The sequence below is a fragment of the Silurus aristotelis genome (genome assembly GCF_946808225.1).
Source record: "Silurus aristotelis genome assembly, chromosome: 2".
In the NCBI taxonomy this organism is placed as follows: domain Eukaryota; kingdom Metazoa; phylum Chordata; class Actinopteri; order Siluriformes; family Siluridae; genus Silurus; species Silurus aristotelis.
In genome coordinates, this window is record NC_139575.1 from 26,927,836 (window position 1) to 26,955,168 (window position 27,333).

Consider the following 27,333-nt stretch of genomic DNA (forward strand, 5'->3'; position numbering starts at 1 on the left):
ATAAAAATGGGAAGATTAATACACTAAAAGACCCTACGCTATTACGAAACAAACTGTAAAAAAAATCGCTTCACGACAACATCGGATCAGGATCAAATAAAACCGGGTGTACTGTACATTTCTATTGAGATTTTCACACAGATAATGCTACTGTAGATCACAAGGATATAAGCATTCTAATAAGGGAGTTTCTGACAAAGGAAGCTTAAAAAAAAAAAAAAAAAAAAGAAAGAAAAAAGTAACCATCTTTACACAGTAAATTACGGTTACTGGTCGTACACAAGAACAGAACTGCTTGCGCGTATAGAAAAACAAATTACAAATGGAATAAAGAAAAAAATGTTCAGCTCCATTGCCATTTGTAGCCTATTATTGTTGACGTTTGCACCATTTTCGAGATACATATACAAGCATTGTTTCGTTTTTCTTTTAAAAATTCCAATAAATTAAGATACAATTCGTTTTTTTTTTCTCTTTACAATTTTACAAAAAACAAAAACAAACCAAAAAAAAAAAAAAAAAAAAGAATAAACTTAACTAACTGCTCATGATAGAGGGTAAGGCAAGTGAAAGGATGGCTATATTCATAAGAAATGTAAAGGCTATACAGTGCTCAGCAAGTTCCAATAACTACAAGTGGGTTCAAATGTGGCTAACGTTTGACACGTCAATTTACCCCCCCAACACCAAACACCCAATAGTCCCCCCCCACCTTTTTTTTTTTTTTAACCAATTTACCCATTGTAGTATTCTTCATATTGTGTTCACATTGCATATTCTATCTATATTATATATTATATAATATAATACATCTCATGATCATACCAATTCAGTACACCTGGAGTGGCGTGTACTCGGTTCCGAGTCTAATTAAGCACGGATCAGGTGATGCACGCGGTCGATGGTGGTTCCGAACGATGCTTCGGGAATCACTGGTTAATATCACAAATACACAAACAGACCCAGGAAAGCATTCATTTGTACAGATCACTAGAGCACTACACACTGCTGCAGGCGTCTGTACAGAACGTATCCCGGGGGCCGGTGGAAGAAAACAAAAAAAAAGCGTACACTTCGGCGTGTCATGTCGCCGGAGGAACAAAAACCAAGTCTACGATTCTGTTACGAGTGATACGCGAGTGATACTTTCACAGCTGCTCACACTTCTGCTTCTAAACATGAACCACTAGAACATTAGTATTAAGCAATTCGACTGATGATCGAGGTTTAAATATGGCGGTACTGGTGTACGAGACGTGACCGCTCGTACCGACCGCGAGTCTCGATTCCGAAGCAACTGATGAGTTTCACAGTATATCGTGGACAAGAATTAGACAGTGAGAATTACGTATGGATTATATTAAACTTTTATTTAAAATGTATTGTTTGATATAATTATATATAATATATATATATCACACTTATGATCATTACAATTCAAATTATTTGTCTCATCATGTTATCAAATTCCTTTGGTCCTTCAATAAATAAAACTCATATCATATACACAGACTTTATACAGGTTTAATACAGTTTAAGAGAAAATGGGTGATTCGGAGGGAATTACGCTTTGATTGGGGCCGTTATGGGATGGGTGGAAGGAAGATTTTGTCCGAAACGCAGTTAAATACTCTGAAGGGGTGAGAGGGGTGGGGATTTTGAAAGAAAAAAAAAATAAATAAAAATGATCTCTGTTTTCCTTCAGCCACATCATGTGGTTCTTTACGATTAGTAGAGTCCCAGGTTACAGTCTACATCTTCATTTAGCTTCTTTTTTTTTTTTTCCTTCACTAAACAAATGTTCGAAGCTGTAATTGTGATTCAAGTATGCTGGAATGCACTCGGTAAGCAAATAATGACGTGGGTCGATGTGTGGCAGAACTTGAATCCAGACTAGTTCCTTGACTAGAACGCTTAGTGTTTGCACTACATGCCATAAATAACCAATAAGTTACAAAAGAATTCTGCCAATCAATGCCATTCATTAACATAAACAGTAACTACAAAGCAAAAAAACACACCCAGTTCACTCCTTGATGTCTGACTCAACTCTAAGCACTTTTAGGATTTCGAATCCAAATTTTACACCTGGATGCATCTTCATATTAACTGATCCAGAGCCAACCACTGCAAGTGTAAAACAAATTGAGGATTCTATTAACAGAGACAGGAAATCACAAGGACAGGGGGTACAAAGTCTAGACTGGGGAGAAGCTAGAAAAGAGTCAGACCTGGGTATGTGAAAAGAGGGCTGGGAATGCCACTATAAAGAGCAGACAGACAGCCTTTTCCTAGCACTCACTGAAGAAGAAGAAGAAAAAAAAAAAAAAAAAAAGAATAGCGAATGTGGCGTGGCGGAAAAATCAGTGAAATAGGCTTTAAGCTTAAGGACCTTGATGTGAGAAAGACAGTCTGAGAAGAGGGGAAAGAAAAAAAAAAAAAAAAAAAAAGGATTCACAGTGTAGCTAGCACCAATGTGGGAGAGTTTCTCAGGGGGCTCCAGGAAAACAATTCGAACTCATTAAAAACTCATTAAAAGTGTAAAATGGAACCATCAGCCATGCTACGTAGTGAAGCTTCAACAAGGGGGGGGGGGGGGGGAAATAATCTCTAAAAGTATTAAGATACAACAGATAATAAATAAGTGTCATAGCCATTCAGGAAAGTGTAGGTGGTTATTGTGCACAGCAGACTTTCTTAATACAAAAAAAATAAAAATTATAATAATTAAAAAAAAATTTAATTCAGGCAGATGTTCACTTACAAGTATAAAACAATACATACAAGAAGCAGGGATGCCATCTCGTTAGCCCTGCTGCCACTCCAGTGCTACCGAGGTGTGACGCTGAGAATCCACTGGTAAGGGTCCGGAGAGATGGGATTATCTCCAATCGGGAAATGTATGTGCACGCGTCAACATGTACACACATCGACATATGTGTAAATGTGGGGGTGCGGCAAGCATTCGCCCCTTTGTTTGGTAATAAAAAGCAGATGGGCGGAATGAGAGCAGGGCATAGGAGAACTGCAGAACAGCCAGCATCTCCACAGTGTCCAAGAGCAGTCCGGAGGCTCAGAATGACTCGTCGTGGCCAAGCGAGAGGTCTCGTTTAGGAGTGGAGGCACGCGACGAGCTCTTGTCGATGCTCTCGGAGCCCGAGCTCGGGTGCTGCTGCTCGGAGGCGGCGCTGGACGTCACTGTCGAGGAGGACGTGGAGGATGAACGCGTCTTCTCTTTAAAGTCCGTTATGATTACCGTCACATTCCCCACTGTGATGGCCAGCTGCTGGGCCGTGCTCCTGTCCACATTCTTCAATTTGGGTCTGCTGAAGAAAAAAAAACAAGCGACTGTTATTCGGGAATTACTACAGGGTACAAATGCATACAAAGAAAAAAACAAACAAAAAAAAACAGATATGGTAAAAACATAGGCATGTATAGTTAAGAGATATAGAGTGCACCCCTCACATTTCAGCAACCACTTTAGTATACTTCTCAAGGGACAATACTATAGAAATGAAACTTGAGTATATTTGAGTGTAGTCAATGTGCAGCTTGTATCATAGTATGGATTTACTGTCCTCTGAAAATAACTCAACATACAGCCATTAATGTCTAAATAGCTGGCAACAAAACCACCCTAAGTAGTAACGGCTGTACGTTGTTTGACTAAGCAAAGCCACATGTCCTATTCATCATGTTCATGTTTTTGTCTGCTTGACAGGACCATACAAATTAGTGCATCTTGTATTAGAGCAGTTACAACTTGGTGCTTTGAGTACAATTCTCTCATTCTGACCTCTAGCTGTTCAACTTTGCATTTAATGGCAAAGAACTCTGAGAATTTGAGAATTGCTCTCCACAAAAGATGGCTGAGGCTATAAGATGATCAGTAACACCCTGAAACTGAGGTACACTACAGTGGACAGGGTCATACAGAGGTTTTCCAAGACGGGTTCCACTCGGAACAGGCCTCGCAAGGGTCCATCAAAGGAGTTGGATGTGAAGAAGGCGCTGTGAGTCAGGTGCAGGATCTGGCTTCAATAAACAGACGCATAAGTGCTGCCCGCATTGCTTTAAAGGTTGCAGAAGCAGGAGGTCCGCTTGTCTGTACTCAGACCATACGCTCACACTGCAACAAGTCGGTTTTCATGGCCGTCTTTCCCAGAAGAAAGCCTCTACTGAAGCTAGCTCACAGGAAAGCCAGTAAACAAGAGCATCAATTACTGGAACCATGGCCTGTGGTCTGATTTGAGCCAAACATGTGTAGTGACACCATGGTCACTACACATGTTACAGTCTTACAGTCAAGCCTGGTGGTAAAGGCATCATGGTCTGTGGCTGCACGCTGGTACTGGGGATCTGCGGTTTATTGAGGGAAACATGGATTCCAACAGTGAAGGTGTTGAAGTGGAATGTCTCCAGACATGAACCCTAATGAGCACCTGTGGCACACCTTTAGACGGACGCCATGTGTCAAACATCCAGCAGCTCCGTGATGTCATTATGAAGGAGTGGAGGAAGAGGATCCCAGCAACAACCTGTGCAGCTCTGCTAAATTCCATGCCCAGGAGGATTAAGGCAGTGCTAGGTAACAGTGGTGCTCACACAGACAGTTTTCACACGTTCACTTAGGGTGTACTCACTTTTGTTGCCAGCTATTTTGACAATAATGGCTAATTGTGTTTATTTTCAGAGAACAGTAAAATTTGTACTGCTATACAAGCTGCACACTGACTACTTAAAGATACACCAAGTACAAGTTTCATTTTTATAGTATTGTCCCTTAAGAACATATAATAAAATGGTTGCTGAAAAGTGCGCATGACTTTTGAGAGCTATTGTATGTGGTCACGAAGATTAAAGCCTCAACTGTGAGCACTAAAAGTATTTAGACGGTCTGGTATACTTGGCTCTATGGAATGCGCTCTGTGACTAACATGACTGATTGTGAACATTTTTATGAACCACTGAGCTCATTGTGACCCGAGTTCTAGGGCTTACATACAAAGACAGCTAAATGAAGGAATGACCCAGTTTATATGATGACAACTGCTCTGGAACACAGACCCTTGGACAGCATGTAACTGGCGGCTCATGAAGCCTTTTCTGAGCTAAGCATAGAACCGCCATTCTCCTTAGCCCAAGGTGGCGGCAGTAAGCGGTAACTGTTGAACTTCGGATCGGTAGGTTGCGAGGTTATATCCCAGCATCGGCAAGCTGATGGAGCTGGGCCTTGAGCAAGGATCATAACCCTCAACATGTCAGTTGTATAAATTGAGATAATTGCTCTGAACAAGGGCGTCTGCCAGATGCAATAAATGTATGAGCCAAAAGTAGGATTTTACCCACCTTTATTAATCGAAACTACAGATCCATAATGAAGTCCTTTTTTTTTTTTTTTTTTAAGTGAGCAGGTCTCAATATATAAAATAGACCCCCAATCCTCTGTAGATCTCTATCCATATTCCTCAAAACAAATGGGTAAAGGATTAATGACAATTCTGTGTTAGACACTGCGATATCCGATTGCATCGTCCTATCGGCTGGGCATGGAATTTATCAGTGGGAAAACAGCCAGCAGAGTGTGTGTGGGAGTGAAACCTTGCACTGCTCATTTGAGCGCAGCCCACGACTAACACGCTCATTCAGAGAAGAGAAGGAGAAAGAACAGGGTGGAAGCGAGGGGGGGGGGGGTGGTTTGTCTGCATTTGTGAATCAGAGCAGCTCTTACATTGAGATGCACTGTGGCTGTCTGCCAGCTTTGTTCAGTGACAGAATGACTAACAGTAGCTATTCAGGTTGAGGGAAGGCATCTCAAACTGCAGTTATTAATACACTACTATCTCTTTTTTAAATGGGGTGGCATTAAACATTCTAATAAGACAAGAAACGTCGTCTCTCATAGGACAGCTTTAATACATACAATAAAACAATACTAAAAAATAAATAAAAAAAACCGAGGCACCTTGAGATGTGAGAGTTTTTAGTCTTGGTGGTTGATTTCCCAGACTGTATACTGTTTCTTTCACTTGGTGGGCTTTGATGGTTGTCTATCTTGGGCCTGCAAAGAGATGACAAGTAGCAGTAAATATGCACTCATGATCATTTGTGTTAATGCACTTGGCAGCACTGGGCAAACAATGCGCCCTACCTGGTCTTTTTGCTGGGTTTCTTGGGGAGGGAAACAGTGATTTCTTTCTCTCTGTCCTTCTTCTCTTTGTCAGGATGGTCGTTCTCGATCTTTTCCTTGGCTGGGAGCTCACCATCAGGCAGGTTTCGCTCTGGTCGCTCGCCATCGGCTCTCTCCTTCTCAAGTCTCTCTGGCTTTTCCTTCTTTTCTTTCTTCGCAGGGGGAGGGGTGGCATACTGCTGTGCCACCTGCTGAGCCACCAGCTGGGAGTTTATCCTGGGCTTCCTGTTGGGCCATTCAGAGTTCACAAAGTGTGTTAAAAAAGGATCGTGCTCAAGGCATCAGAACTACCCCTGAACTGACAATATAGTTTAACCACAATACATAATGTCATGCCAACTGCCTGTATTTTGCTGGGCATCATGCATGTCCCGGGTGTGGAGGCTAGGCACTGATATCAGTATAAAAAATAAAAAATAAAATACATTGTACCAAAGCCGAGTATGACGAAATCAATAATGCATCATAAATGTGTAGTAAAGCTCACACATGATATCATTTGAAAAAATATATGCAAGTATTTATCACCCATAAACACACATACCTAATGTCAACAGTCTGCTACAATGACTCAGGACTACATGTTGCATTTGAGTACCCATCACTGCACACCAAAACAAAGTTTACTGTAATAAACGGGCATTTGGTGCCACCCAGATGAGGATGAGGTTCCCCTCTAGAGTCTTGTCTCAGAGGTTCTTCCTTACACCACCTCAGGTTTTTTTTTTCCCCTTACCATAGCTCAAAGTAAAATACACAATATATACACTCACTGGGCAATTAATGAGAATGAATCTATTAATTGTTAGTATGGCCTCACTTTGCTCCAAAATAAATGCCCAAACCCTTAGTGGAGTGGATTCCATGCAGTGCTGAAAGTAATTCTTCTGGTCCATGTTGACATGATTAAAATTATACAGTTTCTGCATATTTTTCAGGTCCACTTTCTTCTTCCAACACACACACTATTACTTTGCACTGTTGACCCCAGGTACCTGAACTCCTCCACCTACCTGCATCCACACCGCTCCTCTGCCCTCCCTCTCATTCAAACACATGTACTCTGTCTTACTCCTACTGACTTTCATTCTCCTTCTCTCAAGCGCATACATCCACCTCTCCAGGCTCTTCTCAACCTGCTCCCTACTCTCACCACAAATAACTATAATCCGTTAACAGTCCGTCAACCTGTCCATCACCACTGCAAACAGGAAAGGGCTCAGAGCCAATCCTTGATTCAGTCCAACCTCCACCTTAAACCAGTCTGTCGTTCCTACTGCACACTTCACTGCTGTCACACTGTCCTCATACATGTCCTGCACCACCCTCACATACTTCTCTGACACACCTGACTTCCTCATATAATACCACAACTCCTTTCTCGGCACCCTGTCATACGCTTTCTCTAAATCTACAATCACACAATGCAACTCCTTCTGACCTTCTCTATACTTCTCAATCAAGACTCTCAAGCAAATAATGCATCTGTGGTGCTCTTCCTCAGCATTAAACTATTCTGCTGCTCAAAGATGGTCACCTCATCTCTCAGCCAGGCTTCCACTACTCTTTCCCATAACTTCATGGTGTGACTGATCAACTTAATTCCCCTGTAGTTACTGCAGGTCTGCACATCTCCCTTATTCTTAAAGATCAGTACCAGCACAATCCTTCTGCATTCCTCAGGCATCCTCTCACCTTCCAAAATATTGTTGAACAATCTGGATAAAAACTCCACTGCCATTTCTCCTAAACATCTCCATGCTTCTACCGGTATGTCATCTGGTCCAACCAACTTTCCACTCTTCATACTCTTAATCGCTGCTCTCACTTCCTCCTTACTAATCCTATCTACATCCTGCTTCACCATCTCCACACCACCCAACCCTCTCCCTCTCTCTCTTCCTCTCTTGCACCTCCAAAACCATCCTACAGACCACCATCTGATGCTGTCTAGCCAAACTCTTCCCTGCCAACACCTTACAGTCTCCAATCTCCTTCAGGTTGCATCTACTACATAGAACATAGTCCACCTGTGTGCACCTTCCTCCACTCTTATGCGTCACCCTATGATCCTCCTTATTCTTAAAATAAGTGTTCACCACTGCCATTTTCATCCTTTTAGCAAAATCTACCACCATCTGCTCTTCCACATTCCTCTCCTTAAAACCATACCTACCCATAACCTCCTCGTCACCTCTGTTCCCTTCACCAACATGCCCATTAAATCCGCCCCAACCGTTCATTTATAGGTACACCTTCTACCATTTCATCTAACTCATTTAAGAAATGTTTCCTTCTCCTCCATCTCACAGCCCACTTGTGGAGCATAAGCACTGATGACGGGAGCATACGAGCAGCAACAATACTCAATACTCACACAGGTGGCTCCATCCTCCCTGCCTGCTAATGACTTTGCCTCCTTCAATGATGAGAAGATTAAGAAAATCTGCCAGACCTTCACTTCCTCTCCAACAATGACTACACAACACAGCCAACAATCCACTACGTCTCTGTCAAACTTCTCAACCTTAACAGAAGATGATACTGCAAGTCATCCGATCTTGCAATCCCACCACCTGTCCTCTGGATCCAATCCCTTCAACTACGCTCCAGACCATCACACAAGATCTACTTGGGGAGATCCACATCTGCCCCATGCAGACTCACCACTGGTGTCCCACAAGGCTCTGTACTTGGTCCCCTCCTTTTCTCCCTCTATACCCACTCCATTGGTGAAGTCATATCCTCACATGGGTTTTCTTATTACTGCTATGCAGATGACACTCAATTCATCTTTTCTTTCCCTCCATCAGACACCACAGCTTCCGCTCGGATCTCAGCATGCTTGTCAGACATATCTTTATGGATGAGTGCTCACCAACTTAAACTCAACCCCAGCAAAACAGAACTGCTGGTCATCCCAGGTGATTCATCCCCAGGTCAAGATCTCCAAATAACACTTCATGACTCTCTGCTCTCCCCTTCAGCCACTGCTCGTAACCTTGGGGTAACTATGGACAACGAACTGTCTTTTTTCCCCACATGTCGCTAATGTTGCTCGTTCTTGTCGATTTCTTCTCTATAACATCTGAAGGATTCAACCATTTCTGTCCACACAGGCTGCCCAGGTGCTTGTTCAGTCTCTTGTCATTTCAAGACTTGACTACTGCAACTCTCTGCTGGCAGGTCTTCCCCTGAACGCTATTCGTCCACTGCAAATGATCCAAAACGCAGCGGCACGACTTGTGTTCAATCAGCCCAAGTTCTCCTACACCACCCCACTGCTGCGCTCCCTTCAATGGTTTCCAGTAGCTGCACGTATCAGATTCAAAACACTGATGCTTGCCTACAAGGCCAAAAATGGACCAGCACCATCTTACCTCAGTGACCTCATCACATCTCGCACTGCACTACGCTGTCTGAGATCCTCCAGCACTGCTCGACTGGTACCACCTTCTCTTAGAATGAGAGGTAAGTACACTTCAAGGCTCTTCTCTGTTCTGGCACCAAGGTGGTGGAATGAACTTCCCCTAGATGTCCGTACAGCAGAGTCCCTGATTATCTTTAAGCGACGACTGAAGACCTACCTCTTCCTGAAATACCTAAATTAGCACTTTCCAAGTTTGTAGAATTCGAGTTATATTTATATTGAGTGTGTAATCTTGCGTACCAGTGTAGACTTATTCATTACTAGAGATTTAAAGCACTTTTGTACGTCGCTCTGGATAAGGGCGTCTGCTAAATGGCGCAAATGTAAATGTAATAGGCTATGGCATTCAAGCAATAATTGACTGAGATTACCAGGTCCAAACTTTGCCAAGAAGACATTCCACACAGCATTGTACCACCTAAACCAGTCTGGACTGTTTATACAAGGCTGGTTAGGTTAAGAGGATTGAATGAACTCTGTCAGCTCAGTTTGTAGTTTCACGAATAACTTCTCGCGTTAACCCGTTTCTGGCAGCAGAACCAAATCATTAGATGTTTTCTTTATTACACAATTCTAAATAAACTCTAGTGAAATTGAGGAGATCAGCATTTACAGAAACACGCAAACCAGTTATATTAAAAAAGAAAGCACGCACGCATGATAAACAATTGGCTGATAAGTGCATGCATGAACATGTAGGTGTTCAGGTGCTCGTGATACAGTGCTCTGTGAGTGTGTTCACATTTAGGAATAATCTAAAGGTGCTGAAATGTAGGATTAATCATTGAACCTGAAATATGATCAAAAGTTAACGTTTCATGAGCACTAGCCATTGGCAAAGGGGTGGGGGGGGGGGGGGGGGGTCGGGGGAATACCGTCAAAAAATTGGCAGTCATTGAAACAACACTGCAGTATTGCCAAAAAACACAAAAATCATATACCTTGAGTGCAAGTTGTGTAAATTCTGCTCTCCATTTTGTATGTGCTACTGTGGAGGAGAGGGAAAAACAAAAAACAAAAAAAAACGGCGATACAGTAAGCAAATAAATAAAAAAGAACATACAAACACTTTGCAAAATCGGTGACATTGCGTTCTCTATGATCATAAGAAAATAACAATGAGGGAGTGAAGTTTGTTTCACTGCTATGCAAGTGGAAGAAAAAATAAATTAATCACTTGGGGCATATAAACAATTGACAGATAGGGGTCAAGTGTTCAGAGAAATTGTGTGACTGAAAATATCGCTTGAAAAACTGTTCTGCCTGGTAAGTGCGAGAGAGATTGCTGGTGTGAAAGTGCACCCCGATCTTAAGTGCTCACCTTATAAGATGTGGCGCCATGATTTCATTTAGGCTTCACACACAGAATCGTAATCGTAGTGTGTGGAAATAGGGGTATCTCTTGCACGGCCTCATGCCATGTGATATCAAGCTCATTACCAGGTCACAATAAGCAGGCAAAAAAAACAACACATTCACAAAAATGCAGCTAAACCATTTTACAGTGGTGCACACAATATTCTCCCCCCTCATATGGACGCTCTGAAATCCACAGAGAAGTTGATTTTTGTGTCTCCGGTGGGCTCAGGCTTCCTATTATTGAGGTTCGTGCTATACTATGTTCCAGCTGTGCGTGCTCGTTACAAGCCTAATCCCATTACCCCATTCTTTTAACAAATGAGTGTGAGGATCACAGGTGTAGAACAATGACTGGCACTAATCTAATTATGGCCTGGGGGTTGGAAGAGGACTACAAGGTGCTTCGCAATCTGGCTTGCCAGTACGTGAGACCACAGGTGGACAGATCTGATTACAAGGACGCCTTGTTGTATAATGACATAGTGAAAGCCTTGTGGCTATTACCTTTTTTTTTTTTTTTTTGCACATACATACTTCTCACTCCTACATAAACCCACAAAGAGACCAGATAGCAGCAGTGTGCTGCAGGCTTTCTCTCTTCACTGCGCACGGTTGAGTTAATTAAAAGCCATAGGGCTGTGGTTTAGATCTGATGCAGAACTGTGCACAGCTCAGGCCAGCTCGTACTCCTCGAGTATAATGGCAGACATCTGGCAGCAGCTGGGGATAACAAAGCAACCAGACTGAACCTAGGCGGAAATAGGGGAAAGAGAGCCGGAGAGCCCACGAGCACTGTTAATGTTGTCTAAACATTTTGACACGGCAAACTGCCTTCGTTATCTTCCATCTGCTAATTTGTTGAAGGCCATCGTTTTGAAATCATTTAGCAGTTTACAGATCAAAGAGGGTAAACAAGCTGTATCCTGTTCAGGGCTGCACATGTCTTATTTTGTTATTCAAATAGAATATCTGAATAAAATAAAACAGCTCATAAATATTCATTTTGATTCATCTAATTAACAGAAAGGAATTTTAGGTCTCCAGCCAATTACATTCAATAACATGTAATAAACAATCTTATTAACAGCAGCCTGTACAATTTTAAGTCTTTTGCCTCTAGAACATTTCGTTCGTAAATGATTTGAAATGACTTTTACAGCTCAAGTGAAGTGCGAAACTTAACAGTCACGATAAACAGCAGTTTCCGAGTGCGAGCTAGCACGTACTTATTTACTTTGACAACTTCAGCCAAAATAAACAAAAAACAAACAAACAAAAAAAAAAAGCTTGTCCACCTTGCACCACTCCACCTTTGCACAGCACATGGTTTAGCGAAAAGGTACTTCTATTATGAAGTTTATGAAGATTATTTTTGTAATAAATTTAACAGTTGGATTTTGTGCATCTTTGCTGCAAAAAAAAGGTTCTTGTTGCTGCATGTGCACTTTACTGCGTTTGACACTGACGGTGGTAAAAAAAAAAAGTTGTGTGTCAATTTTCTGCTTTTTATGTTTTGTTTTTTTTTCAGATCAGAAGAGGAGAACATTCCTTGTTGCTGATATAAACATTCTTATTGATCTGCCTCATCAACAGTGATGCAACAGACAACACCAGAAGAAAACAGCTGCCCGTCAGAGTGAAAGTAGCTGCGTAAAGAAGCATAGATATCTATGTTTGCCCTCATGACAGACGGGTTGCAGGGTCCTCTCCCACAGGGACTGGCCAATCAGAAGACAATCAATCTCCTCATAATAGGGAATCATGTCAAAGGGACCAGCGCAACATCATAATCAATACCATCTCTGTGAGCAATCCAGTGGAGTCTGAGCTATGGGAATTACACAACTGCTGGGAAAAACGCCAGCCACTATTTAAAAAAAAATAAAGGGGAGATGGCTAGAGTGCTAAAACATCTGTAGGAGGTATGCCAGTATTCCCATAAAAAGAAAACAATTATACACCGAAAAACATTGAAAATTATTTAAAATATTTTTATCATAATTTCCTCTTAAAAACGTATTGATTAAATGTAATTGGCGTGAAAGTAAAGTCAAAGTAATTATAAAAAAATAAAAAAAAAAGGTGTTTCCAAGCACACTGTACACCAGAACTGGGAAAAACGTGAGCAGAAAGGTTAAGCAGTAAGTGGCATAATTCAGTCTAACCACTATAGTAGAGCCTAGAGGTATTTGCTCTGATCCAGCTGAGGGATTTGTCAGAAGTGTGCACTGAGGCCTTGCTAAATGCCTGCTCAGCCGAGTCTACTACTAAAGGGCATCCAATACCGCTTCCCACCTGAGGTTATGCTGGGAGCAGTGCTGGAGGTGGACAGGACTGTGATTGATTTGCTCAAACCCGTCCTGCCGCTCAGGTTCTGCTGCCAGGCGGCGAGATTTGTATCACGCGTAGATCAGAGCAGCAGAAATAGGCCAGGCGGTTAAGCCGTGATTCAGTGCCAGCTGTAATTCAGCCATGAATGCTCGCCGGCATGTCAGGACCACTGTTAAACCTGCCACAACAAGGCAAAAACCACACAATGCATTATTTACAGGCCAGCACATGACCAACAGCACAGAAATGCTCTCTTTAATAAACAAGACATCACCTCTTCATCGAGCTGATCGAATCACCAAATGCAAAAAACTTCTTGAATCGGTTCCATGAATGTCATCCGGTACTCCAAACTGCACTCCCCATGAAGCAGTTGAGAATAATAGCGGGTGGCGACTAAACACCCGTCAATTTGAGAGATTGGGCGACTGCTCAACCGGTGTAGAAGTATGCCAGAAGTGAATGCCAACCTCTAGACAGGCTGGTAGCACAGACAGCTTGCTATTCACCACCGTCTTAGACAGTGATTGACAGTTCCTACTCCCATCCCCCCTTTACTCCTCAGTGAAGTGGGCCAGATGCTATCAAACAACCGTCATTGACACACTATACTCAAAGTCCAGGCTTACAGACAGCAAGCAACAAGGAGGTTACACAAAACTCAATCAGGAGCATGTAAATATACAAAATCTGGTCTTCATATTATGCAATCACTTACTGCAGCAGGTAGCAAGTTCTTGCCTGGTCAATGTCAACATTCACCTTTTGAATAAATCTCACACACACTCTGGGGACTGTTTATGTATACTGAGCTTAAGGTGACAGTGGAGTGCCAGGTTGAGCCTGAGATAAATGAAATACATTACTTCCAATGGGGTGGTGAAAGAAGAGTACTTGAGTGAAGAGAGGCTGTAGAGAAGTCCTCAATTAAAACAGCTCTTCAAATGCAAGTGAAGTGCAGAGGCACAGGATTGCCGGCAGTAGCCTCTTGGCCCGCAGTGGTCTATAGTGTACAGAGGTGCACATGGTAGACATGTCAAAGCTGAAAAATAACCACACCGACAGTAGCGCAGGCCTGCCCAAAAAGAATGTAAATACCTGTGCTGGAATGGGCAGCGGTAACCAAAGCTCTATCTACTACTTCTATTTCTCCCTGCAGAGCGAATGTGTTTTGCACACCATAAGGATTCCATTATTCAACCTCATGGGCAGAAATCTCCTGGATGCTCAGTGAGAGAAAGAGAAAAATAGTGAGTGAGTAAGAGAGAGAGAAAGAAAAATAATGGCTTTGCATACCATTCCCTCCACAGTGAAGCTGAAGATGTTTTGCTATTCTGCCCTGTTCACAAAAAAAAAAAAATCTCTTAGAAAAAAGGTCTTAGGAACATGTTGGGGAAAAACCCAAGCCGAAACTTCGTCTCCATTAGAGCATCTTACATCACTGCCATGGCAGACAACATTCATATGCAGTCATCAGCAGAACAGTTAGCAAGCGAGCCTGATCCTCCAGTGCAGACATATTAAGCCCTCAGCAGAGGGGGATGATGGCACCGCTGGTTTTCTTGAGTGTTAAACAAGCTCTGGGATTCAGCTCCCATAAGCCATTCCACTAAACGATTAGTGGCACGGCGCCTGTTCGCTGAAGCCGAGATGGAGTACGCAAACCCTCAGAGAACACCTGGGTTCCAGAGACTGGACTGAAGACATCAAACGCGCACCTCCCCCTTCTTCTCTGACGCATTCTTATTCTCCTTTTTGAGAATCGTTTAGAAGACTGCCAATGCAGAATGGATGAAGGACAGGCCGACAAATCATAAAAGTAAAAAAAGAAAAAAAAAGAAACACAGACAAGCAGTTCCTCAGACTTGTGTGAAACCTAAGATGGGTTGCCCAGGTACACAGACGACCACATTTTATTTCACGCCAAAAGACAAAAAAACAAAAAAAAAAAGATATATTCGTCCACTCTAAGAAATCTGCCTTATTTCCAACTTGGCAGCACAGTGTCTGTCTGGGAAAGGGGGAGGGGGAGAACAAGTGCAGAGAAGAGAGGAGGAGGGGCAGAAAGACAGCAACCCTGATTAAGAGAAGAAGCAGTTCCCTGGTAATGCGCAGATGTGAATTAGCTGGCGAGTTTACAGAATATAGCAAACTGTACTGTATTCATTTTTTGACAGTGCTGCAGCACTGGCTGGTGTTCGGCGTTCGTATCATTTGTGCTTTATAGCATGAGAAACGAAATATAGACTTAAGTGGCTGGGTTTTCTTTTTTTTCCTTTTCCAATGGTTTGCATCTTTTGAGTGTATAAGGCGCCTTAGTCTCCATTCAAACGCTTAATGAAATCATTTCAAGGAGCAAAATGTGACCAATAGATAATTCAAATCAATAGCAATTACCTGTTGCCAGTGATATGCCGCGTCACTTTAAATGCTCTTTAGAGTCCGACTGTTTATATCCGAGCTGCTCTCGAATGAGCGGCGAGCAGAAGTTAAGCGCGAGCTGAAAACGCTTAGAAATCGAACTGCAAATTTCTCTCTAAATGCTTTGCATCAGTTGTTCTCCACCTTGCGCGTGTGCATCGGCTCGTATGCATCAAGATGCACGCATATCCTAACACTTATTCTGCCGCGTAGATCGTTTCATGCTTGGGAGGCCTAGATGATCTCTGTCTATGCAGAGAGAACACCAGAAGTCGAATGCATTTTGATAAAGTTGAAGGAATTTGAAATGTCACGAGAGGCAAAATGTATGAATTTCTTTTTAATGCGCATGAAGATACAATTGCCAGGACTAAATCAGTTGTAACTCACAAGTAACCTAAAGAACTCACTGTAGGGGTGCAACAGTGAGGCACAACACGTCAGTTTAACACGGTGCAAACAGCGAGAGAGAAAATGAGCGACACAGAGCGCAGCACAGGGAGACAACACCGCATAGCTCGACAGACACAGCACAAGAAGGACACACACACACTGCGACTGAGAGCAACAAAGAGAAACAGCGCATGACATTCCCAAAAGAAACCCAAAAAAATATATACTAAATCCTGTAAAAACATAAATGTTAACAAAAAGGGGAGAGAGAGCGAGAGAGAGAGCGAGAGAGAGAGAGAGTGTAGTATGGTGAATGTTACATTGTGATAAGGACGGTAGGACATTTGTTAAGCTGCACAAAAAAAAAAAAAAAAACAGCTTAGGGTGAATCACCATGATGGTCAGTTGTGGAGATTTACATGTCATGCTCTCCGCCTGTTTCCAATGGCAACAAAATGCCAAGCAAGAAAACTGTGCCACCCAGTTACTATTACTATAATATAAAAAAAACAAAAAAATACAAACAAGTGGAGCTCAATGATGACATTGAAGGATGTATTCTGACGATTTTCCCTACGTGGTTAAAAGCAGACATTTAAAAGGGTCTTATCTAATAAAGAAAGCAGTACGTATACGTATGAACTTTGGTAGTTTGCTAAGCAAATAAACGCGTAATTATTTATTATACTCGTTTCTTTTGAAAAACTAAATAGTATCAACAATTCCCTGATTCACATCCCGATGTGGTTAAGCTAGGCTAGACTAGCGCAGTGTAAAACCCCATAGCAAATCCAAGCCCAAGGCTACGTCGTATATTAGAGCAACCTGAAACGCAAATGTATTGGATTCAACACCAAGTTACTAAACAAAGTATCTGTGAATAAATGTGTGTGTGTGTGTGTGTGTGTGTGTGTGTGTGTGTGTGTGTTGGAGTGCACATGATACAGTAAATTCTTTTACTGTCGCCCATTCAATTCATCTGCAGCTTGGGTTGATTGAATTTAGTGTTCAGAAAAGACATTTTTGGATAGTACGGTTTACCCGGTTCTGTCCGAGTGAATGCGATTGATCTGCTTAACAAGTTATAATTTCTGCAACATTTCACGAAACGTATAGTGAGAATAATCCAAAGTTAGCCGACTGCTCATGGGAGTATGGGAAATTCACCCAATAAACACACTTCACAGATAAACAAAAACAAATGAAGCATTTTCCATTCAGAACAGCTGCCAAGGGGACCGGACACAATGCGACAAATCGACACGATGAGACGCGGGTAGAGCTCAGTCCTCGCTATAGGTGAGCTGATGCAGGTGTCCGTCTCGAGTGTTGCTGCCGTAATGACCGGTTGTAGCGATCAAACCAAATCAAAACCAAAATACGTTCAACATCCGAATCATTTCCAGCCCCTCATGGTCCATGACAAGAAACACTCCAGATGAGGATTGTATTTCTAAAATACGGCCAGAAAAACTACTAAAATCTAAGAGTTAAAACAGAGAAAGGGGGAGCATGATGAAGCTTGTGCCAAGTAAGTCAATGCTTCACTGACTGTAAGTGCTCTGTCTCCAGAGGCAGAAAGCTGACTCCATCATCTGTCCATAATAGAGGGTTTCCTCCCCCGGACGACCTTTCGTGCCACATGCTGCCTGCCTTCTTTGAGACTGACAGATAGGTGGTGTGGCAGTGCTAAACGCTTCTTAGCTTTGTCAGTCTGCAGGAGCGAGTCACGTAATTTTTGACGTGTGCTGCACGCCTGCACCGTCTCCGTGCCTTTTTCCTTACGCTATCGGCTAGGGCCAATGACTGCGTTGTACACTTGTCTCTCCTACTCCCAATCTTGTGCAAACAGAACCTGGTCTGAATTAGTTTAAGTAGGCTCTGGGCAATACAACATGCTGCTAAGCGGAGACAACATTTCACGGGATATTTTATGTCTAGACCAGAGCGGTCTGCAAAACTAATGAGGAGAAATGCAATAAAGCGGCTCTTCGTGTTTCGAGGCTCAAACGGGAAAAAAAGGAAGGGAAAAAAAAAAAAAAAAAAAAAAAAAAAAGAGAAAAAGCGATTACACTCGGACAAGGCTTTCGCGAGTTGCGCTTTAGAATGCCAAAACAGGCTGCGGTGGGATATTTCTTCTTTTTTCGATAGATAATCCCAGACTGCACAGACAAACAGTTTAAAAAAAAGACAGGAGGGATAAAACCAAATAATCTCTGTAAATGATCAGACTGGGAACGTTTAATTCTACAGTGTGTCGATAAAATAGTAACTGTCAGCATTTCAAGGATAAGAAGCATGTGCGTTCGCCACTAAAGAGCCCGTATCGGACGTTGTTTTTGTATTTTAGCTGTCTTGCTTATGAAACGAAGTACACCATGCTCCTGCCTGCAACATGTGAAGGAAACTCGTCTAATGGCATCTGTTCAGCCGTGTGTTAGAGCCAGAGCCAAATACTGAGGACCACATTGAAATGGTATTTATTGTTCCGACAAAGCGGAGTTGAAATGCTTGTTGCTTGAGCAAGGAGAACCTGGTGTAAGGTGAAAGGGGCGCCACGTCAGCGTTTTGGTGAGGCCGAAGAAACAGCGAACTCAAAATGGACCTTTATCGTCTCAATAAATCAAAACGGTGGGCAGAGTGCTACTTTAACAATATTGAGCCTTTATTTTAAAAAAGCCGAGGAGAATCTGCGTTTCCATTATACGAGTCCTTTAAGAGTATTAGCGGCAAAACACAAAAAGATGTCAGCGTGTAATAAGACAATACTGCTAATCCTCTTACTGGTGACACCACACAAGGATTATAGCCTGAAGCGAGTGTACTGAGCAGTTGTTTTATCGCACGCGGCGCTCCAGCAGGAACGCGTTCGGGGGGCGTTGGGGGGGGGGGGTTTACTGCTGTATCAGGGTTGTGCATTAATGACGACCAGAAATTACACCAAGTGCAAATCAATCCAGCAATTTCATGGGTCAGGATTTGTTATGGACGTCATTTCCATAAAAAAAGCAAAAAGCTAAAACAAACAGCTTAGCCGACAGTAAATATTAAAGTGTCGGGCAAGAACTGAACACGCTCTGTTGTACTGCATCTCGAACAAATTCGTGAAACACTTCAAAAGACCATGCCTGCACATATTAGCGCGCATGGCTGATCTGTAAACACAAATCATGACTGACTGGGAAAAAAAATGCATTGGTGTTAAACTGGCCGGTTGCAAATCACTCTGTCTTGAAGGAAACTGAGTGGCAACCTCAAACGTAAAACTATTGCTTGTGCATGGTTACACTTCTATGATTTAATCGTGATCACTGCATGTTGTGGTTTCGGATAAACACCCAGCCCCTGCTCCACTGGATGCCTGAAGTGCTGTGGCGCTGGTGCATGTGGGAATAAACGTAAGGGAAACGAGAGCGAAAAAAGAAAGAGAGGGGGAGAGAGAGAGAGAGAGGGCAAGCCCGGCATTTCCCTTCGCTGCGTTATGATGTGCTCCATTCTGCCTTCCCTCTGGGAGCCTTTTGACTGATTGAGCACATCCCTGCACCGCCGTCCATCAAACTGCCGCTCCCCTCACTCTCACAGCATGGTCCAGCTCACTCAGTCACTCGCTCCACACTCTCTCTCCCTCTCCTTGTCCCTCTCCCTTCCCCTCTCCCTCTCTCCCGTGCCGTGTCATCTGGTTCGCTCTCAATGTTCCGATTCACAGGGCAGTTTAGAGAGTGCGTTGTGACTCCAACTCACTTGCTGGGTTCCTTAGCCAACAATTTCTCCCACTGCTGATCTCGAGTTTCACACACACACACACAACGAAAACCCACACTCAAGACTCCCACCTGTGCTGACGAGCAAAGCGTATGGTAAAGCCGCATGTTTATGCAGAAAAAGCTGCTGTAAAGACCCAAAAACTTTTTTTTATCTCATTTTTTTATTCAAAAAAAAAAAAACTTTTGGTCCAGTGCAGTGTGAGGTTTAGGGGAAAAAACAAATGAATAAAATAAAACACCCAAAAGACTGAAGACTAAACAAACCGTAACTCTATAATGATTTCAGTGTTCCAATGTACCTTAATATTGCTTCCAAGTTGCTAGCGGTCAACTACGTTTCTCTCTGTTTTCATATTTAAAGCCTGATTTCAAATCCATGAAAGTTGTTTAACCTCAGACATGGTACCAGAGTACGTTTCTTTTCTTTCTTTTTTTTTTTTATCCCTAAAGCACACTTTCAACTCCAAATTCCCTATCACAGGCCAATTCTAGTGCTCTGCACCAAGGCCGAAACTTTATCCTTCCACCGCATTTTTCTCCTTTTTCTTCCATTATGTACAAAATTTGAGCAGAAACTACCACCACAGCCAAAGTCACATGATAAACATTCGTGTCTATTTTTGTAAGGAAACAGGCGCACTTCAGCAGGGATCTCTCCACGTGAAAGACTGTTGTAGTGTGTAAGTGGAGTGTGTGAGCGAAGCCTGTGATCGCTCGTGCAATGTGTGCATAGCGTTGCACTGACAAAACAACAGACCGTCGTCTGATAAAAAAAAAAATAAATAAATAAATAAAAAAGACGTGCGTACAATAGAGCGATTGAGATTTTTCAAAGGCTGTAGGGTTCTCACACTTTTGCGCAAATCTTCACATCTCATTAACAAATTTAATCCCCCCCAATCACCGCATCGGGACAGACTAATGCTGCAGGGGATGAGGAGCACCGACACAAAAAAGAGAAGTACAAACAACATGAACTGAACTGACGGTGAGGAAAATCCATGGATTATAAACATCACTCTTCAATTATTTTATACCGAACAAATGCAGACCCACTAAGCGAACACACACACACACAAACACACACACCAATCTGTGCCCGTCACCTTAACGCTTGCATGAGCAGGTAGCACAATAGTAGCGCGCTCCATCCGGAATTAAGTGCTTAAAGCCTCAATTTGCCATCAAAATATGAACGGACTCAACACTTTAACTGAGCGGGCGGCAACAAACGCAGACGCTATTAAACACTTATATAAATATTCCAATCTGTTGGCCCACATTTGTGGGTCGCCCACAAATGGCAATTTCAGACTTATGTTTGATTGCATGCTGTAGCTTCACACTCTTCATAGACTGATAGTAGCCAAATGACCTGTTCAAAAAGTGTGTGTGTGTGTGAGTGAGTGTGTGTGTGGAAGCTTAAAATGAGAAACTGAAAAAGAGCCTATTGGCTTGTAAACCAATGTGGAGCGTTTGTTGTGACGAACTGACAGCGCTACCTAGATAAAAGGTCACACCTTTACGGATTATTAGTCAAATTTGCATCAATCATTTATCACCGGGAGGCTGACCTTCAGCTTAAACAAGAATGTACAAGGTCTTCAGGGAGGAGACGGTGAAACAGAATGTAACCTTAGAACGACTAACTGCGAGACTTCAAACGCTCCCCTCGAGCACGAAACAAACATAAAAACTTCTAAATGCGCCGAGCGGCGCGGGCCAGCCAGCAGGAATCTGGAGGGGAAGGAGAAGTAAATGTACACCTACACTGAAGATCAAGGTAACACAAAGCCTGCCTGGCACTTCCCCTCCGATCCCACACATCAATCAACTTTAGAAAGTCCTAATGGGCACTTCCTGAAACCTGTGAGAGACTGATATGTGCACGGGGACACAGCCAGCATGAAAGCCGATACAGAAACTAAGTGTCTCATTCTGCAGCGCTGCTCTCGAGCTTTTCACTGCAAGGCTAGAACGTGGTGGTTTGGGGGGAGGGGGGGTGGGGATGGGGGGATCTTCTGAGGTTGGTGCACAGTAAAACAAACTGCAGCAGCAACACGTGCAAATGGACAGCTGATTTTTATTTTGCTTTTTTTTTTTTTTTTTTTGGGCTGCCCAGTGTTTTCCCCCCCTTTGTGGTGAACATTTTACTCAACACTGCTGCACAGCACAATTCCCATTACGTAATGCAGTGTCTTTACCGCTATACGCAGTCAGACTTTAGACTCTGTATCGCTTCCGTTTTATTGTGTTTGAGTCACAGCTTTAACACATCAATATAGCACTAGACACTATAATATACACAGAGCAACAGTTCTTCTCTGTCAGCAGCAGCAAATCTATTCTGGTACTAAACAGATAAAATGCACTTCATGTACGCATATGCTTTTGGTTCTCTTCTCCGATTTTGCGCTGCATGTATAAAAGCACTAAACTTCAAAACACAAACATTTGGTTAGGATTTAGGATTCTGTTCATGCTTGTTCAGAGGAGTCCAGGACAATCGAAAGTCTCTGATCGACTGGGTTATAAGCCTCACACACCCCACTTATGATCATACAAGCTGTCAGGAGATTAGAAACGGTTGCACAAGTAGATGTGGAAGTGGAGAAATTACTTAATGAGCGAGGAAATCGATCACATAAGAAGACTGAGTAGTGGCACAAGATAAATGAGTGATTTATTATTTTTTTTGTTCTTTTTTTTTTATTAACTTTATTGACAAACTGCAAATCCAGAACATAATCTAGTGTACTTCTGACTCCTTTAATGACTTTTCTCATTTTGTAAACGCCATATTCATGTGCCTTATTCCTTCTTTCAAAGGTCATCAGAGTAGATGATCCCGAGTCAGGATCTCTGACCCCAGTGACCCTGGATGACCTCGGCTAACGTTAACACAGGGTGAGGCTCTCTGATGTGCAGTGGCCTCAATATCACTTAAGAACGCTGTGCGGCCTGCTGCAGAAGAAACGGCCATGCTATTACCGCTTGAGATTTTACACAGCCTTTTTATTCGGTTTAATCCAGCTCATTTGATTCCGAGGTTCAATTAAAAAAAAAAAAAAAAAAAAAAAGGTCAGCATTAAAGGTCACCCAAATGTTTTGCAAATCTGCTCAGACATACTCGAAAAGAAAAAAAAAACCCATCAAATAAACTGAAAATGTGCTGCGGAAAGCCTACAATCGTTTCTGAGTGCTGTCTACAGCTGTCATTAACCGCTGTGATCATCTCTGTACGATAGTCTGGAACACGGCCAGGCGAGAAAACTGCAAATCAATACACCTGCATTGAACATTAAGAAAAACATCAAAAAAAAAATTAAATAAAATGTGGGCCAACTAAACATCCAGACCTCGTTCAGATTTCTGCCAAGAAACGCACAATATCCAAACGCTTGCCCCATCAGTCGAGGGCTGGCCGAGTTCTTTGAACTAAACGCCATCAAAAGGTGAAATAATCGGCAAATGAAAAGTGTTCAAGCCACACAAAGGCCCATTCAGGGAGGAAAACCTAGATAAAAGGCGAGCAGGGTAGAAGATAAATCGCCAACGAGCACAAGTGCATGTCATTTTGCTGCGCGCGCAAGCCGTGCTCCCTGCAACGCTGCTGGAACACATCAAAACGAGCACAAGGTGGCTAATTAGTGCTCATTAAAACGAGAGCCAGTTTTCTTACATCGGCAAACAATCGCGTCCATCAAAAGGTTAACGTCTCCGATCAAACGCTGCTGCGTTTCTCTTCTCTGGAACATTTCAGGGTTTGTATTCTCCAGGATGACAGGTGCTTGGCAGTTGCTGGTGAAAGACAGGTTGGTGTTTTTTTTTTTGTGTGTGCGCGTTTTTGACGTGCGCGGTTTTAACGTCCTTCCATTACCATAAATCCCACTCATCTACTTCCTGCAAATCGTTGTTTTTGTTACACTTCATTCAACTCTGGAAGAAAGATGTTATTTGTTATCGACACTTACGTCGCAGGATATCTGTATTCCCCTTCTACAAGTTGTACATGCACATACAAACTTTCCCCTGAATGTCAGTTCCGCACCGAGCCTAAAAACCACAGATGAAAAGGTTAGAGACATGGGGATTCCTGACCTGCGCCGCACATTACTCATAGCTGTAGACACCACATCAGTCAGCTGATGAGAAGTGTTGGCGGCTTTACACACGCAAACACCGCGACAAACTAACCGGCGTGTTATTCCGCGTGTAAGAACAACGAAATGGCTGGGTTTCGTGCAAAACAAACATCTCCCGTCGCACTGTAGTCTCAAAACAATATCTGAAAATTCTATAAAAACAAGCCTTGTTTTTAATCCTTCAGCAGCAATTTAGGAAAACCTTCACAGCCACAGGTTAAAACATCAGCCGCCATCAGGGTACTCTGCTTCAAGTTAATAACAAATACAGGCAGGTTTCGCACTTGTGCGTCACAGAGGACTTGTACCAGTGAAGCACTTCATCATCGCTGACAAATATGCATCACTTACTGGAGAGGAAACGACTGCGAACCACAAGATTTCCTAACGGTTGATAGACTCCTCAACAGCAGCATTCGAGCAGACCCTATTTATGTCGCACCAATTTCCTCACCTTGCTTTGCACTTGTCGGTGAGGCAAGAAAAGCAATCGAATAATCACCACCTGACAACCCGAACGCCTTACACAGGCCATACTCTGGAATAAAGAGCATCCACATACATGGTACCTCCAGCCATTACCCAAAGTTGTACGCACCAAAGTTATCAATTGTGGACTGAAGAAATGCCGACTTTGTCTTCCTCGGTCTTTCGCAGCTGGATTGCATGTAAAGATGGTGATTGCGTGTTCTCCTTTTGCCAGGAGATTTCGAATTCCTCCGGCACATGGGAAGATGTGCAACTTTACACCGTGCACTTGGTGAAGTAGGAATCTACATTGTCGAGTGCATTAAAAAGAAAAAAGGAGCATCGCTCATTGCGGATGAAGTTGATGTGCAACAGCAGAAGGATTGCATTAGAGAGTGAGTGTGAGTGAGAGAGAGAGAGAGAGAAAGAGAGAGAGAGAGTGTGTGTGTGTGTGTGTGTGAGAGAGAGAAGGGGGAATGAGTGAGAGAGAGAGAGAGAGAGAGAGAGAGAGAGAGAGAGAGAGAGAGAGAGAGAGAGAGAGAGAGAGAGAAGGGGGAATGAGAGAGAGAGAGAGAGAGAGAGAGAGAGAGAGAGTGAGAGAGAGAGAGAGAGAAAGAGAGAGAGAGAGTGTGTGTGTGTGTGTGTGAGAGAGAGAAGGGGGAATGAGAGAGAGAGAGAGAGAGAGAGAGAGAGAGAGAGAGAGAGAGAGAGAGAGAAGGGGGAATGAGAGAGAGAGAGAGAGAGAGAGAGAGAGAGAGAGAAGGGGGAATGAGAGAGAGAGAGAGAGAGAGAGAGAGAGAGAGAGAGAGAGAGAGAAGGGGGAATGAGAGAGAGAGAGAGAGAAGGGGGAATGAGAGAGAGAGAGAGAGAGAGAGAGAGAGAGAGAGAGAGAGAGGTGGGAATAAAAAGCCCTACCTTGTGGATGTGCCCTTCCGTACATCGCAGATGCTGCATTTAAACGCTTCCGCGCTGTTCCTGAACGTACACACGCTACAGTCCCAGTATCCGTCATCCGCCGCCGGCTTGGCTTGTCTTTTCGGCCTGGGGGGGGGGGGGGGGGGGACAAAAAAAAAAAAAAAAAAAAAAAAAAAAAAAAAAACCCTTTTAATAAAACTGTCAACTTCACTCGCCTTTACATGACCTGCGAGCAAATCAACAAGAAAAGCGCGATCGTTAACCGAGTCACACAAATCACCAGATCCGAGAAGTGACAAACGTCAAACTCGACAAAATCCTGACTAGCGTGCTAACTAGCGCAGTTGGTTGGGTTTTCTTTTTTCTCTCCTCCAGTAAAGGAAAAACACTCACACCGACTAACACACACACACACACACACACACACACACACACACAGTCCGAGCAGACTCTAGCGTTAGTGCACGAGCAGGCTATAACCGTCTCAAGGGTTAAACCGAACGTCAAAAAATAGTGCCTTTTCTCCCACCGCGACCAAAATTTCGAGCCACCTCAAAGTGGCAGTTAAACATGTTGTGTTCCGCTAAGGCCCCGGTATATCCTTCTGTAAATCTCCCTTTGTCTGTGAGTGACTAGCTGCTAGAGTCAGAAGGGGTAGAGGAGAGAGGAGTAGAGGAGAAGAGAAGAGAGGAGAGGAGAAGAGAAGAGAGGAGAAGCCGCCATAGTTGCACTGTTCTCACTCTAGCACACGAGCCGAGGGGGGAGAAAAAAAAAGCCTGAAACACTCCTCAGGGGGGGAAAAACAGCGTCTGAATAACGAGAGTCCGTCTAAAGAAGAAAAAACCTGTCCACGGAAACGCAGGAACACACACAGGGACGTCCAGAAAGGCTTTTCTTACCTGGTCGGGCTCTTTTTGTCGCCCATGATAGGGGGGGGGGAGACGTCTCTGGAAAAGAATAGAGTTTTCTGTCTCTTCCTGGGGAGAAAAAAAAGGAAGGTTTCGGGAATGGAGAAGAAGAATAGTGAGGAGGATCCTAAGAGCTCGAAGCGCCGCTAGCGCAGGCAGGCAGAGTCGCGTTCACGGACGGGCGCGAGGCAAAGCGAGTGCAGACCGCGTGACTCCGCGCCGGCCAATCAGCGCCGGCCTTCGCTTTAAAGTCTCGCTAGGAAATCGAAAATAGATCCAAAGCAGTACCGCCGCTCTCTCAACACAAGTTCCCGATAGCTCCACCGCAGAGTAAAGTCAGCCTCAACACTTACCCCGTCGGGTGTTTTTTGGGCTTCTATTACTCACTGTTCAAGCACATCTGAAAGCCGAGTTAAGCCTAGTAATGCAACCGATCCAGCTGATCAAGGTTTCAGGGTGAAGAACATCGAAATACTAGAGCAAGGTGTGGCTTCAGGGTTGGGAATCAGAAGCAGCTGCTTAGGAGCACACTTAGATACTGGGAGGTTTTACCAGGGAACCAACACACACACAGCATGGTCAGCCACTTACCTGGTCAGGGTTGAAGGGGATCTCAGGAACATTAGGAGCAATGAGACACCAGGTCATCCCAGGACACCAGGCACACACATTTACATCCAAGTTTATTTGAGGGAGCTGGGATGAAAGTCTGGAGCTTCTGGATTTAAACATCATTCCCCAACTTGAACAAGATCTCAGGAACACTGGAGGCGATAAGTGAGGGGATCCTCATTGAGACACTAGGTCATTCCAGGACACCAGTTGAGTGAAAGTCCAGCCAATATGTATGTTTTCATGAGCTGAGATTTACACCTGTAGCTCGGGTTCAGGATTGAAGCACGGTTCCCCTATTCTCCTTCTTCAATGTATACATGGGAGCTTCTGGAATTGCAGCTTGAAAAGACTAAATATGAAGTTATTGAACATTTCTAAATTCCCACGGTAT

General features: G+C 43.3%; 1 protein-coding gene across 2 annotated transcripts; it reads right to left on the minus strand.

The window, feature by feature from the left end:
- Positions 1-1,351: 1,351 nt before the first annotated feature.
- rybpb (RING1 and YY1 binding protein b) lies at positions 1,352-26,867 on the minus strand. Of its 2 annotated transcripts, none has more exons than XM_083534488.1 (5): positions 26,319-26,867; positions 25,420-25,545; positions 6,155-6,418; positions 5,969-6,064; positions 1,352-3,326 (listed from the first exon to the last, which is right to left on the minus strand). In XM_083534488.1, exons 1-5 carry the CDS (start codon positions 26,342-26,344, stop codon positions 3,074-3,076), a joined length of 765 nt encoding a protein of 254 aa, XP_083390614.1. In that variant the 5' UTR covers positions 26,345-26,867; the 3' UTR covers positions 1,352-3,073. The 2 variants fall into 2 exon arrangements, with proteins under 2 accessions (XP_083390614.1, XP_083390615.1); XM_083534489.1 differs by having other exon boundaries at positions 1,352-3,323; positions 26,319-26,777.
- Positions 26,868-27,333: the final 466 nt, after the last annotated feature.

What these genes read in the sequence shown, in the direction of transcription:
- rybpb (XM_083534488.1), bottom strand. Translation starts at nt 26,344, where the DNA reads ATGGGCGACAAAAAGAGCCCGACCAG. An exon ending in CGGAAGGGCACATCCACAAG is followed by an intron (nt 6,419 to 25,419) that starts GTAGGGCTTTTT and finishes ATGGCCCAACAG; the next exon opens with GAAGCCCAGGATAAACTCCC. An exon ending in AAACCCAGCAAAAAGACCAG is followed by an intron (nt 6,065 to 6,154) that starts GTAGGGCGCATT and finishes ATCTCTTTGCAG; the next exon opens with GCCCAAGATAGACAACCATC.